The sequence below is a fragment of the Mixophyes fleayi genome, chromosome 7 (genome assembly GCF_038048845.1).
Source record: "Mixophyes fleayi isolate aMixFle1 chromosome 7, aMixFle1.hap1, whole genome shotgun sequence".
Taxonomy (NCBI): domain Eukaryota; kingdom Metazoa; phylum Chordata; class Amphibia; order Anura; family Limnodynastidae; genus Mixophyes; species Mixophyes fleayi.
The window spans coordinates 12,243,454-12,267,619 of record NC_134408.1 but is presented as its reverse complement, the minus strand read 5'-3'; the positions used below and the strand labels follow the sequence as shown (position 1 = coordinate 12,267,619).

General features: G+C 40.5%; 1 protein-coding gene across 4 annotated transcripts; it reads right to left on the bottom strand.

Annotated features, from left to right (window-relative positions):
* Positions 1-37: 37 nt before the first annotated feature.
* LOC142097325 (uncharacterized) lies at positions 38-21,135 on the bottom strand. 4 transcript variants are annotated; one of them, XM_075179058.1, is made up of 8 exons: positions 21,056-21,135; positions 19,646-19,847; positions 14,621-14,730; positions 13,874-14,096; positions 8,110-8,214; positions 5,660-5,747; positions 5,221-5,292; positions 40-3,361 (listed from the first exon to the last, which is right to left on the bottom strand). In XM_075179058.1, the coding sequence occupies exons 2-8, from the start codon at positions 19,824-19,826 to the stop codon at positions 3,190-3,192; spliced, it is 951 nt and encodes a 316-aa protein (XP_075035159.1). In that variant the 5' UTR covers positions 19,827-19,847; positions 21,056-21,135; the 3' UTR covers positions 40-3,189. The 4 variants fall into 4 exon arrangements, with proteins under 4 accessions (XP_075035161.1, XP_075035159.1, XP_075035160.1 ...); XM_075179059.1 differs by lacking the exon at positions 21,056-21,135 and adding an exon at positions 20,623-20,676; XM_075179062.1 differs by having other exon boundaries at positions 3,275-3,472.
* Positions 21,136-24,166: the final 3,031 nt, after the last annotated feature.

Below are 24,166 nucleotides of genomic sequence, written 5' to 3'. Positions count from 1 at the left end.
ACTAAGAGGATTAGGCAGTCTCTATGTTAGTAACACACACTGCTTTATCCAAAGCAGCCCTCCTTAGAGAAAAGTTCCAACCAATTAAGTAGAGGCAGAGTTTTATTTAAGTACGATGGGTCGACGATACTAAAGCAAACTGCGTGACTAACGGGCAACAGCCAGACCTCCGAGCCGTCACCTGATGCCCCCAGCTCGTAACATTTGTTTAAAACGCCTTCTGATATGTTATTGCAGATATGTGTCTCCTTCTTTCGTTATATATGTGTTTGTTTAACTTATTACTGAGATTTAGGATAAGGTAGGGCCCCTTAGAAGTTTAGAGGGCCACCAATGGGCCCCTGAATTATATCAGGTTGCCTATCGCTGGCAATGGTCTATAGCTGGGTATCAAGTGCCAGGGTAACTGTGCAAGTCTGTAAGGATCCTTGGTGGTAATTATTAATAAGTGGGCATCTTACTTGGTCAGCATACAGTTATAAGTTTCAGCTAGTACCACAAGTTTAAGTGCTTCTCAATCAGCAGTTTCAGCTTCCAATAAGATAAGACAAAAGGTCTCTCCTTATAGTTCTTTCCAGCTAACGCATTTTGTCACATAGAGGTGACTTTTACCAAGGTGCTAATATGTGGAATTTCCATCCGCAATTGTATCGTTCATACACTTTTTTCAAGTCACGTGTTGGTTAATTAATTAGGTACGCGCTGTGTTGATTGGTTAATTTAATAATCTCAATATACTTAGAGAACAATTTAATAGCATGAAAAGCATAAAGAAAAACAAATCAATTCTTAAATAACACATTTTATTTTAATGATCTCTACTTCTGATCCTCCCAAACATAAATGTCTTTTATGAAATGATAAGTGAGAGAGGCATAAAAGTGTTCCTGGCTGATATGGGCCGTCCTAAATGATTCATTTGAGTTAAATGACACCAATTTACATATTTCTATTGTAAGAAATATACACAATATCATAAAATTTGAGTGCCCAACTTACTAGCTGTATAATTTATGTTGAAGCACTGTAATGCCTATATTATTATTACCATTTATTTATATAGCGCCACTAATTCCGCAGCAGTGTACAGAGAACTCATTCACATCAGTCCCTGCCCCATTGGGGCTTACAGTCTAAATTCCCTAACACACACACACACACACACACACACACACACACACACAGACTAGGGTCAATTTGATAGCAGCCAATTAACCTACCAGTATGTTTTTGGAGTGTGGGAGGAAACCAGAGCACCCGGAGGAAACCCACGCAAACACGAGGAGAACATACAAACTCCACACAGATAAGGCCATGGTCGGGAATTTAACTTATGACCCCAGTGCTGTGAGGCAGAAGTGCTAACCACTAAGCCACCGTGCTGCTCCAGAAGAGAAAATACATCAGGTTAATTTGCATACAGACATGTCACATGATGTCATTACAAGATGGCTGCCGTTTTTTCATTCCACGTGATCTGGCTGTGGGCAATGTTATAAGGAATTCTAAACATGTATCCTCTGTATCTAAGTCACCATGCTGCCCACGATATATGACTAACAGGTTGCAGTTTATTATTCTCTAAAGTTCTCAAATCTAAGATGTGGACACATACAGCCTACATAACAACAGCCAAATGTGATTTCAATGAAAACCCACTTTATATATTCCATGCAGAGCTATTCATCTTTATGGTGAGCGGATCTCTTTGGACTCAGAAATTTAGGCTCACTTTTGCCAGTCAAGATGCACAGCAGGTCTGAGTCTGTATTTTGCACTGCGCAGCGGACTGTTTGTGAAATTACCTACACTGGTCTTGAGCAAAAATCGTGGCTCTGCAGCGTAAATACATCTTTGGACCAACTGTGCTCCGTAGTATTATACCAAACTTCACACACAAAGTCGTCATCTGTCACTAAGACCCCATGCAGAGTGCACAGTTTAAGGTAAAAAAAAAATACATATCATGCACACAGTTAAATTGCACTTTACCTTCCATGTCTTCACACTGAATTAACGTATATTAACTTCTCTGCTGTGAGTCTGCATGCACCTCCACCTCAGCCGATGTTGGACATGTCATCCAAAGAAACAGACCTGGATACTATCGTTGACCACCATAAAATGCTCAAAACCATACGTCTCCTGGACTACACTTGACTAGCTAGCCAATCACATGCCTATGCCCATGGGGGCTGCTTAGGATTGGTTGGCCAATGAAAGGTGAAGCCTAGGGACAATAGACTTTAGTCATTTAGTGCCAGCCAGTGACTGGTTCATATCCTAAGGGATATTTTTTTTAGTTTGGACTGTTTCCAATTAAGAATGAAGATAAAAGAGCTTTTTCCAATGTTCAATGAAGTGGGGAATGAGGGTTTGAGGAAACAAGCCTTTTATTAAATTAAGTATATTTGAAAATTATGTGTAATATGTTTTGTTTGTTTTTTAAATTCTTTTTGTTTTTTTTGTGCAGGTGTTTTAAGGACCCCTGCACATTATACTGGGACCAATGAGATGGCAACTTTGCACTTCTGTGCTACCAACCTTGTTAATTACTCTCTCAGCCCAGAGAGTTTGTGAACAGCCCCAATGATATTCAATATTGCATTGCTATCTTATCAGAGTGGGTGGGCATGCTGTTTTAGTGGCTCCCCCCCATAGAGGTACCAGCCGTTGAGATTATTTATTATATTTGTTCATATATTTCAGAACAGACTGGGAAATGCAATAAAACAATTTAAAAAAAAAAGGACATTAACACCATAGACGCCAACAGCGCTCTTCCAATCTAAGTCAAAACAGGACCCTAACAAGATATAAATCAGGAAACAATATCGCAGTATATAAAATAGCTCACATCGGTGGACCTGGAGCAGTGGTCAAAGGGAAGTTTAGTCAAGGAGGCCAAATGTTATGAAATTTACCTGGGTAAACACTATTAATGTATGAAACCTAATTAATTTACTTACTGAGCACAACTTAATTTAAAAAGGACAAGTAAAGTGCACATCGAGCATTGTCTCCTTGCTATAATTAAGAATTTGCTACATGTTCAAAGTGAAGTGTTATTGACCATCTTTATGATGAAGGACAAATATGATTCCATTCCCTTATGTTGGTCTGTGACTTCTTCTGTAGTTTTGATGAGACTGGGCAATGTTGTGTGCTGGCATATAAGATGTACATCTACTATAGGGTGGATGGGACCTCGGTGGGGTTGATACCTCTTCTCTGGTGCTGCAGACGGGCAGGGAGGGATTTACATCCCAAGTGCCTGTATGGATGTCTTCTAATCCAGAAACCCTCACATCTCTTCCAGCTCTTCCAACTTTTTCTCATCCATTGTTCAGACACAAGTCTTCTGCATTAGGGCACAAAATTGAATCGTGAACTACAGTCTACAAGTGAAAAGGTCCCAGCTATGATCTGACACAACAGGTTTTCTCAGTACTGAACCAGTCACTACAGATATCTATAAAAAAAAGGCTGAGATATAACTGCTCTCCCTCTAAGTGCAGCTTTACTATTCTAAAACAGGATATACACTTCCTATAGAGAATATTTAAACATACAATTGCTAGAAACTTCAAGCGGCTCTTAGGGGTATATTTACTAAACTGTGGGTTTGAAAAAGTGGAGATGTTGCCTATAGCAACCAATCAGATTCTAGCTGTCATTTTGTAGAGTGCACTAAATAAATGACAGCTAGAATCTGATTGGTTGCTATAGGCAACATCTCCACTTTTTCAAACCCGCAGTTTAGTAAATCTAGCCCATAGTGTTCTGACATGGGTTGAAATAAAAAATATAAAAAACATATATATAGGAAAAGTATAATTATATTCATTGGAGATCAGATTCTTCTTAAATAAAATGAATTATCCATGTTGGAATCATATAGAAAACAAATGAAAGAGACAACATAGCGTAATACTGTTTGATATGAGGAATATAACAAATATAGATGAAATGATTTCTACATGGAGAATGAATTTTATTTAAGAAGAATCTGATCTCCAATGAATATAATTATACTTTTCCTATATATAAGTTTTTTATATTTTTTATTTCAACCCATGTTACAACACTAAGAGCGCTTGAAGTTTCTAGCAATTCCATGTTTAAATACTACAGATATCTGCTATTCTGAAAATTATTTTGCTAGACGCTTTCCCTTCAGCAGAATTAGAGGTAACATGATGATATATCTGTGGAACCTCATCTGGGGCCTGATTCATTAAGGATCTTAACTTGAAAAACTTCTTATTTAAGTCTCCTGGACAAAACCATGTTACAATGCAAGGGGTGCAAATTAGTATTCTGTTTTGCACATAATTTAAATACTGCCTGTTTTCTTATGTAGCACACAGATACTTGACAGCTTATTTGTACACTGAAATTTAAAGTTGATATTTGTGTGCTACATGAAAAAACCGTCAGTATTTAACTTATGTGCACAACAGAATACTAATTTGCACCCCTTGCATTGTAACATGGTTTTGTCCAGGAGACTTAAATAAGAAGTTTCTTAAGTTAAGATCCTTAATGAATCAGGCCCATGGTTCCTGGAAGGAAGTACAGGGAAGGATGGACTTATAAAACCTAAAGGGGTTGTCCTATTAATATAGCCTGTCCACTTGCATAGGCCATACTGTATATACCCAAAGCCATGAAATAGATCACACGTCAGACCACTGTCTTCCCAGCGACTCTGCAGGTCACAACACAGTATTACTGGTTGTCCAGTCTTCTTGAGTAGAGCTCTATTAAAGAGAACTGGACGAACGATGGTCAGAGTCCTTCAATGCCATGAACTGTGGTGCAATCTGGCTTCAAGTAATATGGGTTTCACGTGAGAATCCACTTATTTGCTGCAATTATCTAAACAGGGTGGAGCAGGATATATCAAGGGGGGAGGCTGACACATACTTTAACTGTGTTCCAGTTGAAAATTAGAAGACCTAATCCTATTATTGGCAACCTCCCTCCTCCGACTTTAACCCATACATTTCAGTGGGGTAGAATCTGGAGTTGTAGCATAAGAGGCATCAAGGTTCTTTGAAGTTCTGCAGTAGAAACTTAAAATGGTTTCTTTAAAATGTCACACAAGTCTAACATCACGTGGCCACATGCTATGCAATATATTATATAGAGAAATGACTGACGTTATATCATTTTTACCAAATGCAAAGGTGAAATCCAGATGTGCCTTACATTTACCTTAAACCCCTGGAGGAATCCTGGGGTACTGCAGGTATGGTGGCCTGGGTGTTCATGTCATCAGGCAATGGGCTGAGACAGAAAACAAATTAATATGTTACATTATCGTCTTGTGCAGCCCGCCCACCAATGAATCTTATAGTAAACTTTTGTATGGACTAAAACAGTATATATATATATACTCTGATTTCCTCCCACACTCCAAAGACATACGTGTAAGTTAAGTGGCCGCTAACTAACATGGACCTGTGTGTGTGTGAATTTCTATTTCCATGGTGTAATGTGCCATAAGGGAATGATTTGGACAAGGTATGATGCTTTTCTATAGCAGCTGTAAACTTTGGAATTTAAAGGATTTACAATTCTTTGGTTTGTCACCCAGATTCTACCCAGTTGATATTCTGAAACTACTGGAATCCCAGCAATCTCTTTATCTTACCCAGTAAAGATTGGGACGAAGGAAACAGGTGATTCAGAGACCTCGTTTTCTTTCAGTCTGGCAGACACATTATTAACCTGTTTTCCACCTGAAAAATCAAACATAGACGGTTCTTTATCTATATGATAGGAAAGTGATGTCAGAGAAGAAATACTCAAAATAAAGATAAATATTTGAATATTACAAGTATTAGATCTATTATCCAGAATCCCGGCAGATCTGTTGCGGGATAAGCTGTCCGTGGAGTTTTTATACATCTCCCCCAGTTGGGGTAGTAAGTCACTTAAATCTTCATTTTGGCCGACCAGCATCCATTTTTTTTAATATGTTTGTTTTTTGTTTTGTTTTTAATTTAAGCAACTTTTTGAATGTTGTTCCCACTAATCATGTTATTTCAGTTAGTAACTGCGATGGGATTATCATGAGCTTTAGGAGATATTTTTGATTGATTTTATTTCCATGGTGGCTGAAATGACTATTAGACTCTTTATCTCACTGTGGTGGAGCCTTGTTCTTTCATTGTTGGTGATTGGTTAAAGCACTTTGCCAAGTCCTGATCATTTCTAGTGATGAAAGATGCAATGTTTATTAGTATAACACGGTAGGTATCATGAAGCTGGCTTCAACGGGATGCTGACTACCACGATAATACTTACCCCAACGCGGCGACCCCGAACGGCTACTTCACGACCTGGCTCAATGTACTTTGCTTAGCGTTGTACATTGTCTATGGCCACATACTTACATTTTCACCTTTACAGCAAGGAGAAGAGCGTCGCGGTCGCAGTGACGTCATGCAGAGTGGCCGGATTGTTCATTGGTCGCGATCCCTGGCAGTCGCCGGTCACAGCAGTCGTCCTGGAACCAGGTCGTGAAGTAGCCGTTCGGGGTCGCCACGTTGCGGTAAGTATTGTCGGAATAATGGCAGCCAGTATTCCGTACCCCATCCATTGTCCCAGTCTGCATGTTGGTCTATAAGTACAAACAAGGGCTGTATAGTGGTTAAACTATGATATTCTTATCGCCCGATAAGACATTATGGGGGGTGGTAGTTCGGTTGTTTGCCAATGTTGTGGTCAATAAGTAATTTTTCCCTGTGTGAGGCTAAATCGGCAACTGTGACACAGGGGTTTGTGCTTGGCCTTTTTCTGGATCAACACAATTAGACTTTATGAAATGTGAACTTGTTGGACCATCTGTAACATAGGCTGCCACTTGTGGCAGGAATAATGCAAATTATAACACAATACACCAGCAAACAGTGCTGTAGGGAGGGCCCTTCTCCGTAACATTAGACTCACATCTTTCCGATCAGCTACATCTACAACCTATCGGTTGGCTTGTGGTCTCGATTTGGGAAGAAAGCAATCCTCTGGTTACCTGCTATATTATGTATGTATGTACTTGGTGCCTTCTTCATGGTGCAAATTTTCCTGAACATCAATTTGCAGTTTCATACTGCGGTAAGAGTGGAGACACCTCCTGGACAGTTACATAGTCCTGAAACTACTTACAGGCTCACTAGTCTCATCAACAATTGACAGATTATCTCGATCATGTGCAACATCCAAAATTAGATTTCGATTTACTTCAATATCTCGATACTCCCAGTACAATGGAGGAAACAGATGCAATGATTTAGTCATTCTCCAATAATAAGGCCCCCCAGTGTGTATGGGTAGCCCATGGAGTCATACAAAAAATTTGGGGACTTCTTTCTCCCAACGCTCATTGAAAGTTTTAATCATTTATTCACCGTAGCCTCTCTCCTGCCCTCTATGTCTGAGGCCTCATTCCAAAACAAGCAAGAATCCATTGCTTCCTGAAGCCTATCGACCCAGTTCTTCACTTAGCAAATATGTTAAAATTCTTGCTAAAGTGTTGGCTACAAGATTGGATAGTGTAATATCCCAAATAAATTCATCTGGACCAGACCTGTGGTGTTTGGTTACTCACCTACAGATGCCGTTGGCTCCTGGGAATGAGGCAATGTTCTTTCTATGGGAGGTCGTGATTTGGTATTGGGGCCAAATTTATAGAATGAGTGCAATTGTTATATTCTTCCCCTGCAGCTAGGGTATGTGTAAACAGGCAAATCACTGCCCCCTTTGCCTTGGGTAGAGGAAAAAGAAAGGGCTGTCCTCTCTCTCACCGTCTCTCTTTGCCATTACCACCGAACTACTGGTATTCTTGGTTAGAGCTCATCATGGGATACGGAGGGATCCTCATGATTCTCTCACTTACCTGCTGCATCTTGTTGTTGACTTTGGCAAGTTCTCTGGACTCAGAATCAACTGGCCCAAATCTACTATATTCCCAATCCGCCAATGGATATCCAAAAATAATAATATGCAAACCCCCTTGTGATGGACACATAAATTCAAATATTTGGGAATATAGATATCGAACAATGTACAAGATTACAGTCCGCTTAACATTGAGCAACTTACCGAGCTGTTTCACTACGGTTCTGAAAGGTGTACATAGGATACAGTTGTACTGCATGCAGGAAATGCTGTGCAGGAAGATGAGTCTGGTAGACGTACACATGGGATCTGTAATGTACATATAGGTCATTCTCCTGCAGATTTAATATTAAATTCACATGGTGGCTATTGTTAATGCATTAAAGAGAAATTAAGCCCCCCCCCCCCCCCCAAAATAAAATAACTGATAGTACAAAAAACTCAATGGAATGGATATCTATATAAATGTGAATAAGTGATGAACAAATAATTTATACTGAAATCGGTTCTACATAATAACCTTTATTATACATTACCAGTTATTCTCACTAGGGATGAGCGCGCTCGGATTTCTGAAATCCGAGCCCACCCGAACGTTGCGGATCCGAGTCGGATCAGAGACAGATCCGGGTATTGGCGCCAAATTCAAAAGTGAAACTGAGGCTCTGACTCATAATCCCGTTGTCGGATCTCGCGATACTCGGATCCTATAAATTCCCCGCTAGTCGCCGCCATCTTCACTCGGGCATTGATCAGGGTAGAGGGAGGGTGTGTTAGGTGGTCCTCTGTGCTGTTTAGTTCTGTGCTGTTTAGTTCTGTGCTGTTTAGTTCTGTGCTGTTTAGTTCTGTGCTGTGCTGTGCTGTGCTGTGCTGTGCTGTGCTGTGCTGTGCTGTGTTCTGCAGTATCAGTCCAGTGGTGCTGTGTGCTGTGCTCTGTCCTTCTGAGGTCAGTGGTGCTGCTGGGTCCTGTGCTGTGTCCTGTTCAGTCCAGTGGTGCTGTGTCCTGTGCTCTGTGCTTCTAAGGGCATAGTTATTTCCCCAATATTCCCCTGTGTTTAAAAAAATAAAAAATTTTTTTTTTTATAAAATACCAAAAACTACTTTAATATTTTTTAATTACCACAAAATTTTCACAACCAATCCTGCAGTATAAGCCCATTGGTACTGCAATATTACCAAGTTCACACATTCAGCAGTAAAAGTCCAGTGGTACTGCAATATTACAAAGTTTACACATTCTGCAGTATCAGTCCAGTGGTGCTGTGTCCTGTGCTCTGTCCTGCTGAGTTCCGTAGTGCTGCTGGGTCCTGTGCCGTGTCCTGTTCAGTCCAGTGGTGCTGTGTCCTGTGCTCTGTGCTTCTAAGGGCATAGTTATTTCCCCATTATTCCCAAGTTTGTAAAAAATAAAAAAAAAGTAAAAAAAAATAAAAAATTAAAAAAAAAAAAAAAAATATAATAATTATAACCAAATTTGCAAAACCAATCCAGCATTATAAGTCCATTGGTACTGCAATATTACCAAGTTCACACATTCAGCAGTAAAAGTCCAGTGGTACTGCAATATTACAAAGTTTACACATTCTGCAGTATCAGTCCAGTGGTGCTGTGTCCTGTGCTCTGTCCTGCTGAGTTCCGTAGTGCTGCTGGGTCCTGTGCCGTGTCCTGTTCAGTCCAGTGGTGCTGTGTCCTGTGCTCTGTGCTTCTAAGGGCATAGTTATTTCCCCATTATTCCCAAGTTTGTAAAAAATAAAAAAAAAGTAAAAAAAAATAAAAAATTAAAAAAAAAAAAAAATATATAATAATTATAACCAAATTTGCAAAACCAATCCAGCATTATAAGTCCATTGGTACTGCAATATTACCAAGTTCACACATTCTGCAGTATCTTGTGCTACATATAATGGAGAGCAAAAATTTGGAGGATAAAGTAGGGAAAGATCAAGACCCACTTCCTCCTAATGCTGAAGCTGCTGCCACTAGTCATGACATAGACGATGAAATGCCATCAACGTCGTCTGGCAAGCACGATGCCCAATCTCCTAGTACAGGGCATGTAAAATCCAAAAAGCCCAAGTTCTCAAAAAACAGCAAAAAAAGAAACTTAAAATCATCTGAGGAGAAACGTAAAGTTGGCAATATGCCAATTACGACAAGTAGTGGCAAGGAACGGCTTAGGCCCTGTCCCGTGTTCATGACTAGTGGTCCAACTTCACCCAAGGATCAAAGCCCTCCTCCCCCCCCCTACAAAAAATTTAAGAGAGTTATGCTGTCAGCAACAACAACAAAACAGCAAAGAACTCTGCCTTCTAAACAGATGACATCACAAATCCCCAAGGCGAGTCCAAGGGTGTTGTTGGTTGTGAACCCTGACCTTCCCATCACTGTACGGGAAGAGGTGACTCCATCCAGCATTTGCAGCACGCCCTCTGCATATGCTGGAAGGATCACCCACAGTCCAGTTACAGATTTGGCTAATGAAGGTGTGAATGTTGTGCACTGGGAGGAGGATATTGATGTAGCTGGCGCTGAGGAGGATGTTGATGATTATGATGCAGACAGATACCAAATTGCATTTCTCAATTTCTATTTATATTCTAGATTATATAACGGCTGAAAAGTTTTCTGTTTTACTCCTAGTGGAGAGGGGATCTGATGCAGACAGATACCAAACTGCCTTTGTCCATTTCTTTGTATATTTGAATTGCTAGTTCTACAGTCTATGCAGGCTGCTTTATTTATATTCAACTACAAGTGTAGGGCGGGGGGGGGGGGCATAGATAGCCACCAAAGTAACGTGGTCCATTTAATTTCACTTTCTAGCTCCACAGTCTGTGCAGCCTGCTTTTTTTTATCTTCAAAGTATTTATATTTACAAGCCTTGCAATCTAAATTAACTAGAGGTAGTGACGTGGTAGAACTCCAAAAGGCAGTTTGGAAGCCCCTGTACAAACTGGCTCTATTTTTTAACTGAGTTGTCCCCCCTCCAGTGTGTACTCGGAAAGAGTTTTTAGTGCAGCGGGGAACCTGGTCAGTGAGCGGCGAAGGAGGTTGCTTCCTCACAACGTTGAAAAAATGATGTTTATAAAAATGAATAATCAATTCCTCAATGAAGTACAGCACTGCCCTCCAGATACTACAGAGGGACCTGTGGTTGTGGAGTCCAGCGGGGACGAATTGATAATGTGTGATGAGGAGGAAGTAGACACTGTAGGGGGAGAGGAATCAGAGGTTGAGGATGAGGACGACATCTTGCCTCAGTAAAGCCTGTTTAGTCTGTACAGGGAGAGATGAATAGCTTTTTTGGTGTGGGGGCCCAAACAAACCAATCATTTCAGTCAAAGTTGTTTGGTAGGCCCTGTCGCTGAAATGATTGGTTTGTTAAAGTGTGCATGTCCTATTTCAACAGCAGACCTCTCAACTGCAGCTCATCCCTCCTCTGCGGGGATAATGTCTCCTGTGCTCTGACACGTCACTCTGTGTACTCTCAGCCTCAGGATCTGACACTACAGCTACCATGCCTCTTGTAGCAGCCCTCACTCCAGGGCCTCTTCCATGTGCAGTGTCCCCCTCTCTCTTGGGTTCACTATAGTGGCATGGAGTTCTCCCCCTCATCCAGGGCACACATTCCTTGCCCTGGCTCAGTCACCACGCTCAGACTTCCAGGCAATGCTGGGGGAGCCTGGGAGCTTCCACCCCAGGTCCCCAGCTACAACTCTCCTCTCCTGTGTCTTCTCTCTCTTTCTGACACTTGAAAGATCGTGCCTTTAAATGAAAAAGTCAGTCTTGATTGCACGACTATGTGCAAGTGCAACAGGGACATTTTTTTGGGTTTACAAAGTCAAACAGTAACACTACGACCCTGTCTGTCTGGGGTCTGTCAATGACGAATTGTCTGGAGCATGTTTTGAGGAGGTATTGTGGCCCCGGTATCAAATTGGGTACCGGGGCCACCACACTACGCAGTCAAGATAGATAGATGCGTATCATAGATAAAGTACATTCAGTGGTGTGGGGCAAATTGAAAAATATTCAAAATGCACTGACATTATCAAAAACAAGAGGTTGTCACACGCTAAAACTCCAACATGTATATGATGGAGAGGATGGAGGAGCAGCCGTATGTGTAGTGTAATGCAGACCTGTTGAAGGTTTTTTATATATTTTATTGTGGTGCCCAGTGCCCACTCCTCTACGCAGTCCAGGTACATTTATTGGTGCGAATCAAACAAGTTGATGGTTTTCTTATTATATATATTGTGGTGACCCACTCCTCTACGCAGTCCAGGTACATTTATTGGTGCGAATCAAACAAGTTGATGGTTTTCTTATTATATATATTGTGGTGACCCACTCCTCTACGCAGTCCAGGTACATTTATTGGTGCGATTCATAAAAGTTCAGGGTTTTTAAGATATTGTGGTGACCCACTCCTCTACGCAGTCCAGGTACATTTATTGGTGCGATTCATAAAAGTTCAGGGTTTTTAATATATTGTGGTGACCCACTCCTCTACGCAGTCCAGGTACATTTATTGGTGCGAATCAAACAAGTTGATGGTTTTCTTATTATATATATTGTGGTGACCCACTCCTCTACGCAGTCCAGGTACATTTATTGGTGCGAATCAAACAAGTTGATGGTTTTCTTATTATATATATTGTGGTGACCCACTCCTCTACGCAGTCCAGGTACATTTATTGGTGCGATTCATAAAAGTTCAGGGTTTTTAATATATTGTGGTGACCCACTCCTCTACGCAGTCCAGGTACATTTATTGGTGCGAATCAAACCAGTTGATGGTTTTCTTATTATATATATTGTGGTGACCCACTCCTCTACGCAGTCCAGGTACATTTATTGGTGCGATTCATAAAAGTTCAGGGTTTTTAATATATTGTGGTGACCCACTCCTCTACGCAGTCCAGGTACAATTATTGGTGCGAATCATAAAAGTTCAGGGTTTTTAATATATATTGTGGTGACCCACTCCTCTACGCAGTCCAGAAAGATACCTTGTTGCAACGTTTTGGACTAATAACTATATTGTGAGGTGTTCAGAATACACTGTAAATTAGTGGAAATGCTTGTTATTGAATGTTATTGAGGTTAATAATAGCCTAGGAGTGAAAATAAGCCCAAAAACTTGATTTTTAAACTTTTTATGTTTTTTTCAAAAAAAATCCGAATCCAATACCTTAAATCCGAACCGAGACCTTTCGTCAAGTGTTTTGCGAGACAAATCCGAACCTCAAAAATAACGAAAATCCGGATCCAAAACACAAAACACGAGACCTCAAAAGTCGCCGGTGCACATCCCTAATTCTCACCAGGGAAATTTTATTTTAACTCATCACGCATTGTGATGTTGTTGTTATTGCTGTCTATAGATAATGTGTCATGATGCTATGAACAATGTCTTCTGAGCTGAAGCCTCAAGCGTAACAGGGAAGTTTAGTTTCTAGTCTAGTTACTGATATTACCAGCATAAAAGTTCAGTCTTATAACAGCCCATATGGTTGAAGGATAGGAACTGGACTGTTTACAAATATGTGTCTCTAGAAGCTCGCCATTAGGGGGCGCCAATCTGTAAAAAGTTGCAAAAAATGGTCATGTCTGCATTTATTTGGAAGCTTAACATACAGCAAAAAGCCCACTCTCTTTGGGCAGTGCCCCTGTGCCAAAGTCTGTGTAACTATTTGCGGTCGAAATGGGGACACATATGGTGGAGAAAGTAGAAATGCCACTTCCAAGTCCCGCCTTATTCACTTTGGGACAGATTCATAAATTTTTCTACTGAAATAGTGTTCATTGTAATCTCATTTATGTCTTAAATAATACATGGGACAGAGGGGACACCGGGACTCTCCGGTTAAATGTGGACTAAACATATTTTTCTTTGTGTTTATATTATTATTTTTATTATATTTTTATTATATTTATTTCTTTGAAGTTATTGTCACCATCTTACAGGGGCATTTCCTTCTAGCTGTGCAGGTGCGGAAGTGTTTGAGTAAGCTCCGCATTGATTGACACTGAGGCAGCGCACAATCCCACTCAGCGGCTCTGGCGGTCTGCATCCGCGCGCACGTTCGCACGTGAAGCGCCACAAATAGATTCTGATGAACGATCTTAACCGCCTGTCTATTAGTTTCAGAGATAGATGAGCACTTGCTGAACTGCTCTGCCAGCTTCTGCAAGAAATGACAGACACAAAAATCAAACATAGAACATGTATTATAGTACAATTTTTTTATAAAATAAATGAACTCACTCTATAATGTTTTAAAATGATGCCGAGGATGATTTATCAAAGTAAATGTATCAAAGTGAAATTTTATTTCAGTGATTTCAAATCGCTGCAAATCGCTCAAGATCGCCGGCAATTTTATGTGCAAAGTCGCCATGTGTATTAACCTGCAATCAATCCAATCCAATCTATGGCGATTTGTGTCAATTTTTAAAACTCCGATCCTGGCGCCGATTTAGTCAAACTCGCTCGAGATCGCAGTGAAAATCACCAGAATCAACACTCTTATTTGAATAGGCGAGATTGGTAAACACATCAGCTTGGCCGATGTTAACATAACAGGAGGCACAATACAAGTTTTAATCATGAGGGTAATCAGGATTTCTTGTTTGGAGGGGCAAAAATTATTATAAATTATCTTACGGGGGGGCAAATTATTTTATGAATAAATGTGGAAAACTGTTTTACCTGAGTCCATTCTTTGCGCTGATCGCTCAGGCTCCCGAGTAAGGGACAATCTTCCTTCCGGCAGACCTTCCAATGTGAGACGATTATTCGAGCAGATCGGCAGCTGGGAACTATTATTAATAACATTGAGAACGTTTAATAGTAAAACACTACGTGACGTTCTGTGTAAGAGAGAAGCAAAAACATTCTCATATCAATGGTACTGTTGACTCTAGTCCACAATTACATGTACGAATATACCAGGAATCTCCTAGATCACCCTGGGAATCTCCCGGAATCTAATTGTACCGATGATGTCATAATTATACCAGTGATGTCATTTAGGGGGAATGTGTCTGTAATAAAGAATTTGTATGAGCAAACGTTTTATTGAGCTGCTTATGTTTCAGAATAATAAATAAATAAATAAATAAATTCCAAATAATAGGGGTGTTGTCACATGCTCAATATATACTGTATACAGGAAGCATTTATAACTGGACCAAGGCTTAGCAGATCTCTGGCCAATTGGGTAACTAACAGTGGGCAGGGGGATAGAGCCCTAAATTCAAGACTGTGCCATTGAAATCAGGACAATTGGGAGATATGTGTGAGCATGTTGAGCTTGATGCAGATTTGCCTGCAAAATAGGTGTAAATTATGTAAAAAAAAAGTCAGACGCATCTTAAGATCTGTGAGGGTCTGTACCAGTAGCAAAAATGCACCCCACGCACATGTAACGGATCCAGTGGAAATAATACAGCTTTCCCAGGTGTAAATGCGTTCTTTGCCCAACCTCAATTGCACGTACACATCCTTTCTGCACTCGACCTTTGTTAGGGCACCCCCATCCTGCCTCGGAGCAGGGTAGTGTAAGTGGCAGAATCATACACATCTGCATGGGCCTGTTTTTAGGTTGAATTTCTTTTTTTTCAACTTTAAATACATTTGGGGGATATATTTACTAAACTGTGGGTTTGAATAAGTGGAGCAACCAATCAGATCCTAGCTGTCATTCCGCCGAATGTATTAAATAAATGACAGCGAGAATCTGATTGGTTGCTATAGGGAACATCCCCACTTTTTCAAACCCACAGATATAACCCTTGGACTTCATTGTCCAAATGTTTGTGTGGATTTGCTGTACAGCCTCTATTTTAATGTTTAAACAAGTATAAGCTTAATTTTATTGATAATTTTCATTTTTATTCCTGTGAGTGGTTGGTTAGGTAGAGCCCCAGTACACTGCTTTGCCCGGGGGCCTAAAATTCTGTTAAGACGGCCCTGCCTAGAAGGTTGTTACTATATGACTAGTATCACATAGGTCTTTATTTTTGTGCGTCATTAACCCTTTTCCGCTCTGTTTACCCTGCACATAACAGGCAGTGTAAGTTTTGAGCATGTGTCACACGAGCACTAACGTGAGGGCCGTATCTAAATCTGCGTGAGAGTGCAAAGCTGAAGGGACAGCAGTCTAAATTAATACATACTTGCCAACTCCCGGAAACAAGTTTCTGGGAGAAGGGGCGTGACTGGAGGGCGGGAGGGGCGAGGCCGATCGCGTCATTTTGGTCCCACCCCCTGCAAAATTGTAATTTGCATCCCGAGAACGTGGCCAAAATGACGCGATTGGCCTCGACCCGCCTCCTTCCGCCCTCCCAAATGACGCGATTCTCTGTGATATCCAGGATCTGGGAGAAATGCCAGCTCGCCCGGGAGTCTCCCGGACTTTCCCGGAGAGCTGGCAAGTATGAATTAATATTTTAGGTTAATTTTGGTTAAACATGAGGGCAAGGGGGTGTCCATTTTGCTTCTCGCTCCATGAGTTCCAATTTCTAGTTACGGCTCTGATTAATACACATAGGGGTATATTTACTAAACTGCCGGCTTGAAAAAGTGGGGATGTTGCTTATAGCAACCAATCAGATTCTAGCTGTCATTTTGTAGAATGTTCTAAATAATGACAACTAGAATCTGATTGGTTGCTATAGGCAACATCTTCACATTTTCAAACCCGCCGTTTAGTAAATATACCCCTGTAAGTATCAATACGGGCAGCTTTCATACACAAATCAGCGATGGTGGGACAATAACTCAGGGGTATATTTACTAAACTGCGGGTTTGAAAAAGTGGAGATGTTGCCTATAGCAACCAATCAGATTCTAGCTGTCATTTTGTAGAATGCACTAAATAAATGATAACTAGAATCTGATTGGTTGCTATAGGCAACATCTTCACTTTTTCAAACCCGCAGTTTAGTAAATCTAGCCCTCAGTGACTGTTATATGTCTGCAACCAGAGACTTCAGAAGGAGAATACAGAGGTGCATGAAACACATGTGATATTAGCCTGTTGAAAAGACACAAGTAACAAGTTTTATACACATAGGTTTGTCTTCTGCCTCTTGTTATAACAGATCATACCAATCCCCCCCTCTATTTTTTCTGCTTGAAGCAAGAAGCAAAATACCCCCCCCCCCCCCTCCCTTGAGAGATCATTTTGGAGATTAACGGTTTATTGACAATTCTATCACTTTGTTTATGAATTAGCGTTAATTCTGTACTTGTTTCTGTACATTTGTATACAACCATGTAATATGACATCACATATTCAAATATAACAAATATATGTTTATCACATGTTATTTCACATGAACCTGAATCTTCCTCAGCTGCTCCGGCAATATTATTTTGGTAATACTGCAGTGATAACTGATTATTTAATGCCATAAAAAGCCGCCATGGGAAATGTAAATAAATATCAAGTCTACAAATAATACAATGTGGGTGAATGATCCAGGGACTTTATTTCATTTCCACTAGTAGGGTAAGAAAGGAATTTCCCCCCTGTGAGGTTACTCTGGTTGCTGTCTCATTGGAGCTTTGTTTTGCCTTCTTCTGGATCAACGCAGAATTCAGATAAGACTAGAGTTGCCTACTCTCCCGGAATGTCCGGGAGACTCCCGGATTTCTGGGAGTACTCGATAAGATAGAATGAGGGGTGGGGCTTCATCATGGTCCAGCCACTTGTTGTTATAGTTTAAAAATGGCTATGACCATTTAGAGGGCGGGGTCAAATACGTGATTCTCCGGGCCCCGCCCCCACATGCCCACCTGCCCCTCGGACCTCCCAGAAAGCTAATGCCAAGAGTTGGCAAATATGGATAAGACTGTATACCAGGTCTGGACAACCTGTGGCTCTCCAGGTGTTGTGAAACTACATGACCCAGCATGCCCTACCAACTACCAGCTAGCAAAGCATTCTGGGGCTTCTGGGATCCTAAAGTGGTAATAGGGTTTTGAGGTGATGTGTTCAAGGCTCGGGAAGTTGGTTTATACCTTGCAATACACTCGTCGGACAATCAGACACCTCGATCACTCCTCTTTGGATCCGCCACTGGCTATACCTAGCAGGTCTATCCAAATATCTCACACCTACTGTGATGGCCTCAAGACCAAGCGACTTATTTCTAAAGATTTCATTACCTTAGGCCATTCCAAGCGGTTTTTCCTCAAGCTCTGAAGTACAGGACAATCCCCCCTCCGGCAGACCTTCCAATGAGAGACGATTAGACGAGCAGATCGGCAGCTGGGAACTATTATTAATGACAATGAGGACATTTAATAAAAATACACTACATGCCATTCTATGCAAAAACAAACGAAAAACATTCATAGAATGTTGGTACTGTTGACTTTCCTGAGCAAATAAATCCATGACTATATCAAGCAGTTTGTAGGTCACAGGGCATCCTGGGAAACTCCCAGAAAACAAAAATGAAAGTGATGTCATTTAGAGGAAATGTGTCTGCAGTGAGTAATTTATATGAGTGGAGATTTTTTCTTTGCTAAACTGCTTATCTTTGGGGATTAACAGGTTATTGCAGTTTGTGTCAAGCTTGATATATACTGTATATGGCGGCCATTATACAGGGCTCATTAGTGTATAGTCGGTTTGCAATGTGCACAAGTGTCATTTTGCTTCTATTCTCTTAGCCGGTACAGTGTGTGTGGCTGTGGGCACGAGAATGTGCAGAGTGTGGGTGTGTGGGTGAGAGGGCCGCCAAGTGCCAGGTAATCACCAGCTAAGTATAAAGGGGTCCGAGTCTCTGACAGTACTGTGGATATTATACCAACGCACAGTGCGTTCCAAACAACAAGGAAGACCGGATAAAGTCTACAAGACGTCTTCGCGCCCAACAACGAAGCAAAACAGGTAAGAAAACTGCTCTTATCAGCGCACAACAAACCTTTTCCATTCACCCACACTAATTACACAGAAATAAAGTACCGCAACACCCTATTAACACCACACACACGCATACAGAATACAAACAAACTTTACCACACACCAAAATAACAAAGAGTCTCAATAAAGAGTTAGTTTTCAAATGGTCCAATAATAATACAACAAAGCAAGAGTGTGAGACCTACTACACAAGAGCATATAAACAGCATCAGAACTATAAACAATACAAATAAGAGCCATAAATATCAGACCAGAGCCCTATGCACCAGGGTAGTGCAAACTGTTGTGTACTGACATTAATCTAATTGTCTGTAGAGTAATTGCACTAAGTGTTATGCTGCCACTTAGTAAGTTGTAGGTGGAATGTGGATGCTGTAAATGAATAAAATTGACTGTGCAGCCAGAACAATTTGGAATGTGGTGTCTGGGTTCTGGGTTCAGATATTGTGACATGTAAAAGACCAGTAGATTAATTTGTAGCAGTGCACAGTTTAATTTAAAATACTCGTGCTTGGCACACACTGATTTTCTTTGTTTGCCAGCACTCATTTTTGCAGATGTGGAACTGAAAGTCTAGATTTGGGCTTTCAGTTCCGCTAATGTGGAAATAAATAAAGGGTTAAATAAGTAAATGGCAATAACAGAGCAGGTATTACGGCGGTATGAGTACCGCTGTGATACTTGTTAATTAGGCATACCCGTGCAAACATTCGGAAACCCCCCTCCAGAAATCCTGCGTTTGCCTCTGTATACATATATGGCACTGTGTTTAGTGTAACTTAGCTCTATGATCTTACTTCGGCAGCTCATCCCAGCTCGGCAGTGCTTCATGTGACTGATCAGTGTGTCCGCGCTGCGGCACGGGGGCAGAGCAAAGTGTTTCATCACATTGTCCGTTCCATCGCACTCTTCACAGTGATGATCATGGAACAGGATGACCAGCTGCTCATACAGCAATCTGCACGATGAGGAATCCATCGCTTCTTGCAGGAACAGAGGCTGCATATTAAAAAGAAAATGGTTTAAAATAAAAAAAACAGCAATGCAATAACTTTAGGTGACTAAGGGAACATGGATATAAAATACATCTCATGCTGATTGCTTTACAGCATTAGCTGAAATTACATAAAATAAGAGGACTAAACATATCTTGGGGCAGCACGGTGGCTCAGTGGTTAGCACTTCTGCCTCACAGCACTGGGATCATGAGTTCAATTACCAACCATGGCCTTATCTGTGTGGAGTTTGGATGTTCTTCCCGTGTTTGCGTGGGTTTCCTCTGGGTGCTCCGGTTTCCTCCCACACTCCAAAAACCATACTAGTAGATTAATTGGCTGTTATCAAAAATTTACCCTAGTCCCTCTCTCTGTCTGTGTGTGTGTATGTTAGGGAAATTAGACTGTAAGCTCCAATGGGGCAGGGACTGATGTGAGTGAGTTCTCTGTACAGCGCTGCGAAATCAGTAGTGCTATATTATTAATAATAATAATAATAATAATAATAATTACAAATATCCCTCCCTATGGGACTTGTGACACTATATCCTGTTATTATAATGTACAGTATGTGACTATGATGGCTTGTCAGTGATCATGCTTACAGTATATATGGAAAATGCGACATTCCCATAATACATCTGCCTAATTGTTTTTCAACCCAAAAAAAACAAATAACGTCAAGTATTCAAACAAAAGTGTTTCAAGCTCAATCTGCCTTGTCCCCTCCATACCCTGTTCTGATAGCTGTCCCCACAGGGGCTCTGTTCTGTACCTACCTCCAGTTATGTCTCTTTGTTACTATGAAGATCAACGACAATACTGTATCATAAAAGAAACCGAAAGAAACTTGTGATCTCACACGTCCTGCTGTCATTGTGTCACATGGTCTGATTTCACTTTCACTACTCTGTACGATATGTGCTTTTATCACCAATTGTCCAGTTTCATGGAAGTATCTTCTTGACTGGCTTATCTCATCCCTACTTTCTTCCCTCCTATCCTATGTACCGCATGCATCTAAATCCTCCTAGTTATTGTTATACGTTGACAAAACAGTGCAGTTTCAATGAAACAGCCTTTGAGAAGATCTGTACATGACCTCTGCAGTTTGTCCCCTGACCCTATACAGTCTGACATCTTTGCACATTATATATATATATATATATATATATATATATTATATATATATATATTAATCACAATACTTACAGGTTGCTGAGTACAAGTGGACCTACTTGCTGGCTGTATGCTGGAGAGTGTTTATTCTGTCTGTTGAGAAGTGATAAGTAAGAGAACTTCCTTAATGAGTCACCATCATAAGCAAAAACCACCTAGGTTACTTAAAGAGACACTGACATCGAAAATAGGGACATGAGATATAACTCTAGAGTAACTCTTTACATTTTTTAAAAGGAGATTGGCATACATGTTATTACAATGGTACATGCAGTCTGGCAATGGGGGTCACAAATTGGCTTTGAAAGTACTGTAAGTACTTTACAAAAGTGGGCGAAGTTTCATACCAAGTGGGTGTATCCGCAGTGGTTTGGGGGGGGTCTCGATTTTGCTGCTGTAAATGTTGGGTGGTATGAGAATTCAGGTAACAAAATATTTCTGTGTACTAAAATGTTGTGCACTTGCAATGGATGGGGTACCTAATTCCGACTTTCATTGTGCTAACAGATTAACAATGTCCATAGCGTGATTGGGGACATTGACAATGGCGGGCAATGATTGGTGGGCTCACATTAATTTGGTTGAGCATTCTGAACCCGTTTCCCTTCAAAGAGTTGGCTATAGTTTCGGTGCAAGTACCGCCCTTGTGGGTGGGCTTGTGGTTGCACAAGCCCATTCACAAGGGCGGTCCTTCAGCCCAGAGAGGTTGCAGGTTCTGGATGGCCTGGGATAATTGATCCCCCGGTGAAGGATGATATGTGCGCCCGGGGGAAAACATTACCTACGTTGTTTGATATCCAAACGGTAGTAGACCCGCGTTCGGATATTCGGTTTTGGGCCTTGCCGCGTTGCCTGATGTTTCCTCCTCCACCATACAGTTTTTTGGTACCTCCTTTATTTTTCCTCAATTACATCTGGTGTCAAATTTTCTAAGTTACTTGTTAAGAGGGTAAGAGGTTAAAAATTGGTTTACATGTGAGCAGTTTGGAATGGGTATTTGCTATGCTTGGGATTTTCTGGGATTTCCAGGTAGGGTCTTTCCATAGTAGAAAGTATCATGCTAAAAATATGCTAAATCACATTTAAAAATTACCACTCTTTCCCTATACTTCTCTTGGCGGTCTCCCATTTTTATATTTTTAGTAGTGTTCCCGACAGTGGCTGTACAGTGACCAGTGTATGACATTATCAATGACAAGCGGCATTTTTTTTCCTGTTGATTCTACTTCCTGGTCCTTGGACCTCTATGATTAATGGATTTTCAGATAAGAGACAGTATACTTTTACAGTCTATTTGTATCCAGGTCCTGACTGTTTTCCTTTCAGTCTATTAATTTTCATAGGGTTTCCATTTCCGGATTTGTAAGATTATAGAAACAAGATTGTATGTATATTGATTTTGTCATCGTCATCTACCGTGCTCTGGAGTAGGTTGATAAAGTTACCTTTAACAAAGCTAGGTTAGGATGTAGATTTGGTCTTCAGTGTAGAGTGTTTGTATTGAGAGTGCGATAATTGTACTTGTGTTGGAAGGTCCGATTTAATGTAATATTTCTTCAGAGTCAGGTGATCTAAGGTAAGATCTAAGGAGATCTAGTAACTAATTCCTAAAGTTTGTTGTTGGTGCAAGTTTTAGGCCTTTGATTAGAAGGGATAGATGTGTGTAAGATGGTGTATGGATAGTTCACGGTTGTCTCCCCCCCCTTGTTCTCATCTGACGGGTCTTCCGTTTTCCTGCCTGCGGGTCCCACAATGTTCTCTGTTGGTGCGGTTGGCTCGTCTGGTGTAATACATGTTCATTTTCCTCCCCTACAACATGAATCGGGGGCAATATTTCTATAGAGTCTGACATTTGTTAGTAAATCTTATTGTGGTAGGGTGTGTGTGTATTTCTGCTTTGTTTGCATCTGTATTTGATGTATTTCCATAGAGAACCTCCCTCTTCTGTGGCATTTGGGTTCTGGATTCTGTGGCTATATGTGGCTGTATATTTATATGGTTTTAGATTTTTGTTAAAATTCCTAGTGTACTTTTTAACTCCTCCTAATAATGTTGAGTGTCAGGTAGTGGAGTTGTGTGGTTGTGAGTATTGCCATTGGAAAATGTTCTGTTTGTTTCAGGGTTGGACATTGTGCCCTCACGTAGTACGGTCATGTGTTCCTGATAGGTCATGTTAAATTGAGTCAACGTTGTTGTGTTTGATGGACGGGTTCGTTGACAGTTTAGGGAGTTGTCTTGTTAGTGTCTGTGCATTTATCTTTGCTTTTGAAGATCTCATTTTCTAGTCTGTTTTCAATGATTGTTTTTAGGTCTGTGTATCAGGTCATTCCTTTATTTTCTTTTACTTTTGAGATAATTTCTGATTTCAATATACAATATTTTTAGTTCTTTATTACGGTGTGTGACCAATAGTTACATCAGGTTAAACGGAAGTTGGTCAAGGGCTCCATCCCAAAGTGTCATGAAATGAAAGGTTTTTTGTTTTAGGTATGAGAGGTTAAAATAAATGTAATCCTCATGTGATTTTGTCCTCTTTGAGATAACTCTCCAATTTTGTTGTGTCCCACCAGTATTTTACCTATTTAGTTTTTCAACTAAGAAATAAGGTGGATAAAGTATAACCACTGGAATCTGGTGCTGATAAGTTATCACAAAAGACTTCTTTGACTTATCCTATTCTTGGTGGAGAATAGTGATGATGTAATTATTAAGGTGAAATGTAATTTCAATAGTGATTTGGGGCAATATTTACTAAACTGCCGGTTTGAAAAAGTGGAGATGTTGCCTATAGCAACCAATCAATTTCTAGTTAACATTTATTTAGCACATTCTACAAAATGACAGCTAGAATCTGATTGGTTGCTATAGGCAACGCTTTTTCAAACCCGCAGTTTGGTAAATATACCCCTTGGAGTTAAAGCGATGGAGTATAGGTGTTAAGCTGTGAATGGGTAAAATAGATCCTTGCATTTGGCATAGATTGGGGAAATACACTAGAGGAGCAAGACCAGCGCTCGGATTTGCAATGCTAAACATTAAACAGACTTAAATTGCTGCCTTATTTTCAATTACAACAGTAATCGTGATGATTATACAATAAAGATAAAATAGATAATGTAAATTGAGATAAGTAGGATAAAAAAG

What these genes read in the sequence shown, in the direction of transcription:
- LOC142097325 (XM_075179058.1), bottom strand. Translation starts at nt 19,826, where the DNA reads ATGGATTCCTCATCGTGCAGATTGCTGTATGAGCAGCTGGTCATCCTG. An exon ending in AGCGCAAAGAATGGACTCAG is followed by an intron (nt 14,097 to 14,620) that starts GTAAAACAGTTT and finishes CATTTCTTGCAG; the next exon opens with AAGCTGGCAGAGCAGTTCAG. An exon ending in TTCGTCCCAATCTTTACTGG is followed by an intron (nt 5,293 to 5,659) that starts GTAAGATAAAGA and finishes TTTCTGTCTCAG; the next exon opens with CCCATTGCCTGATGACATGA.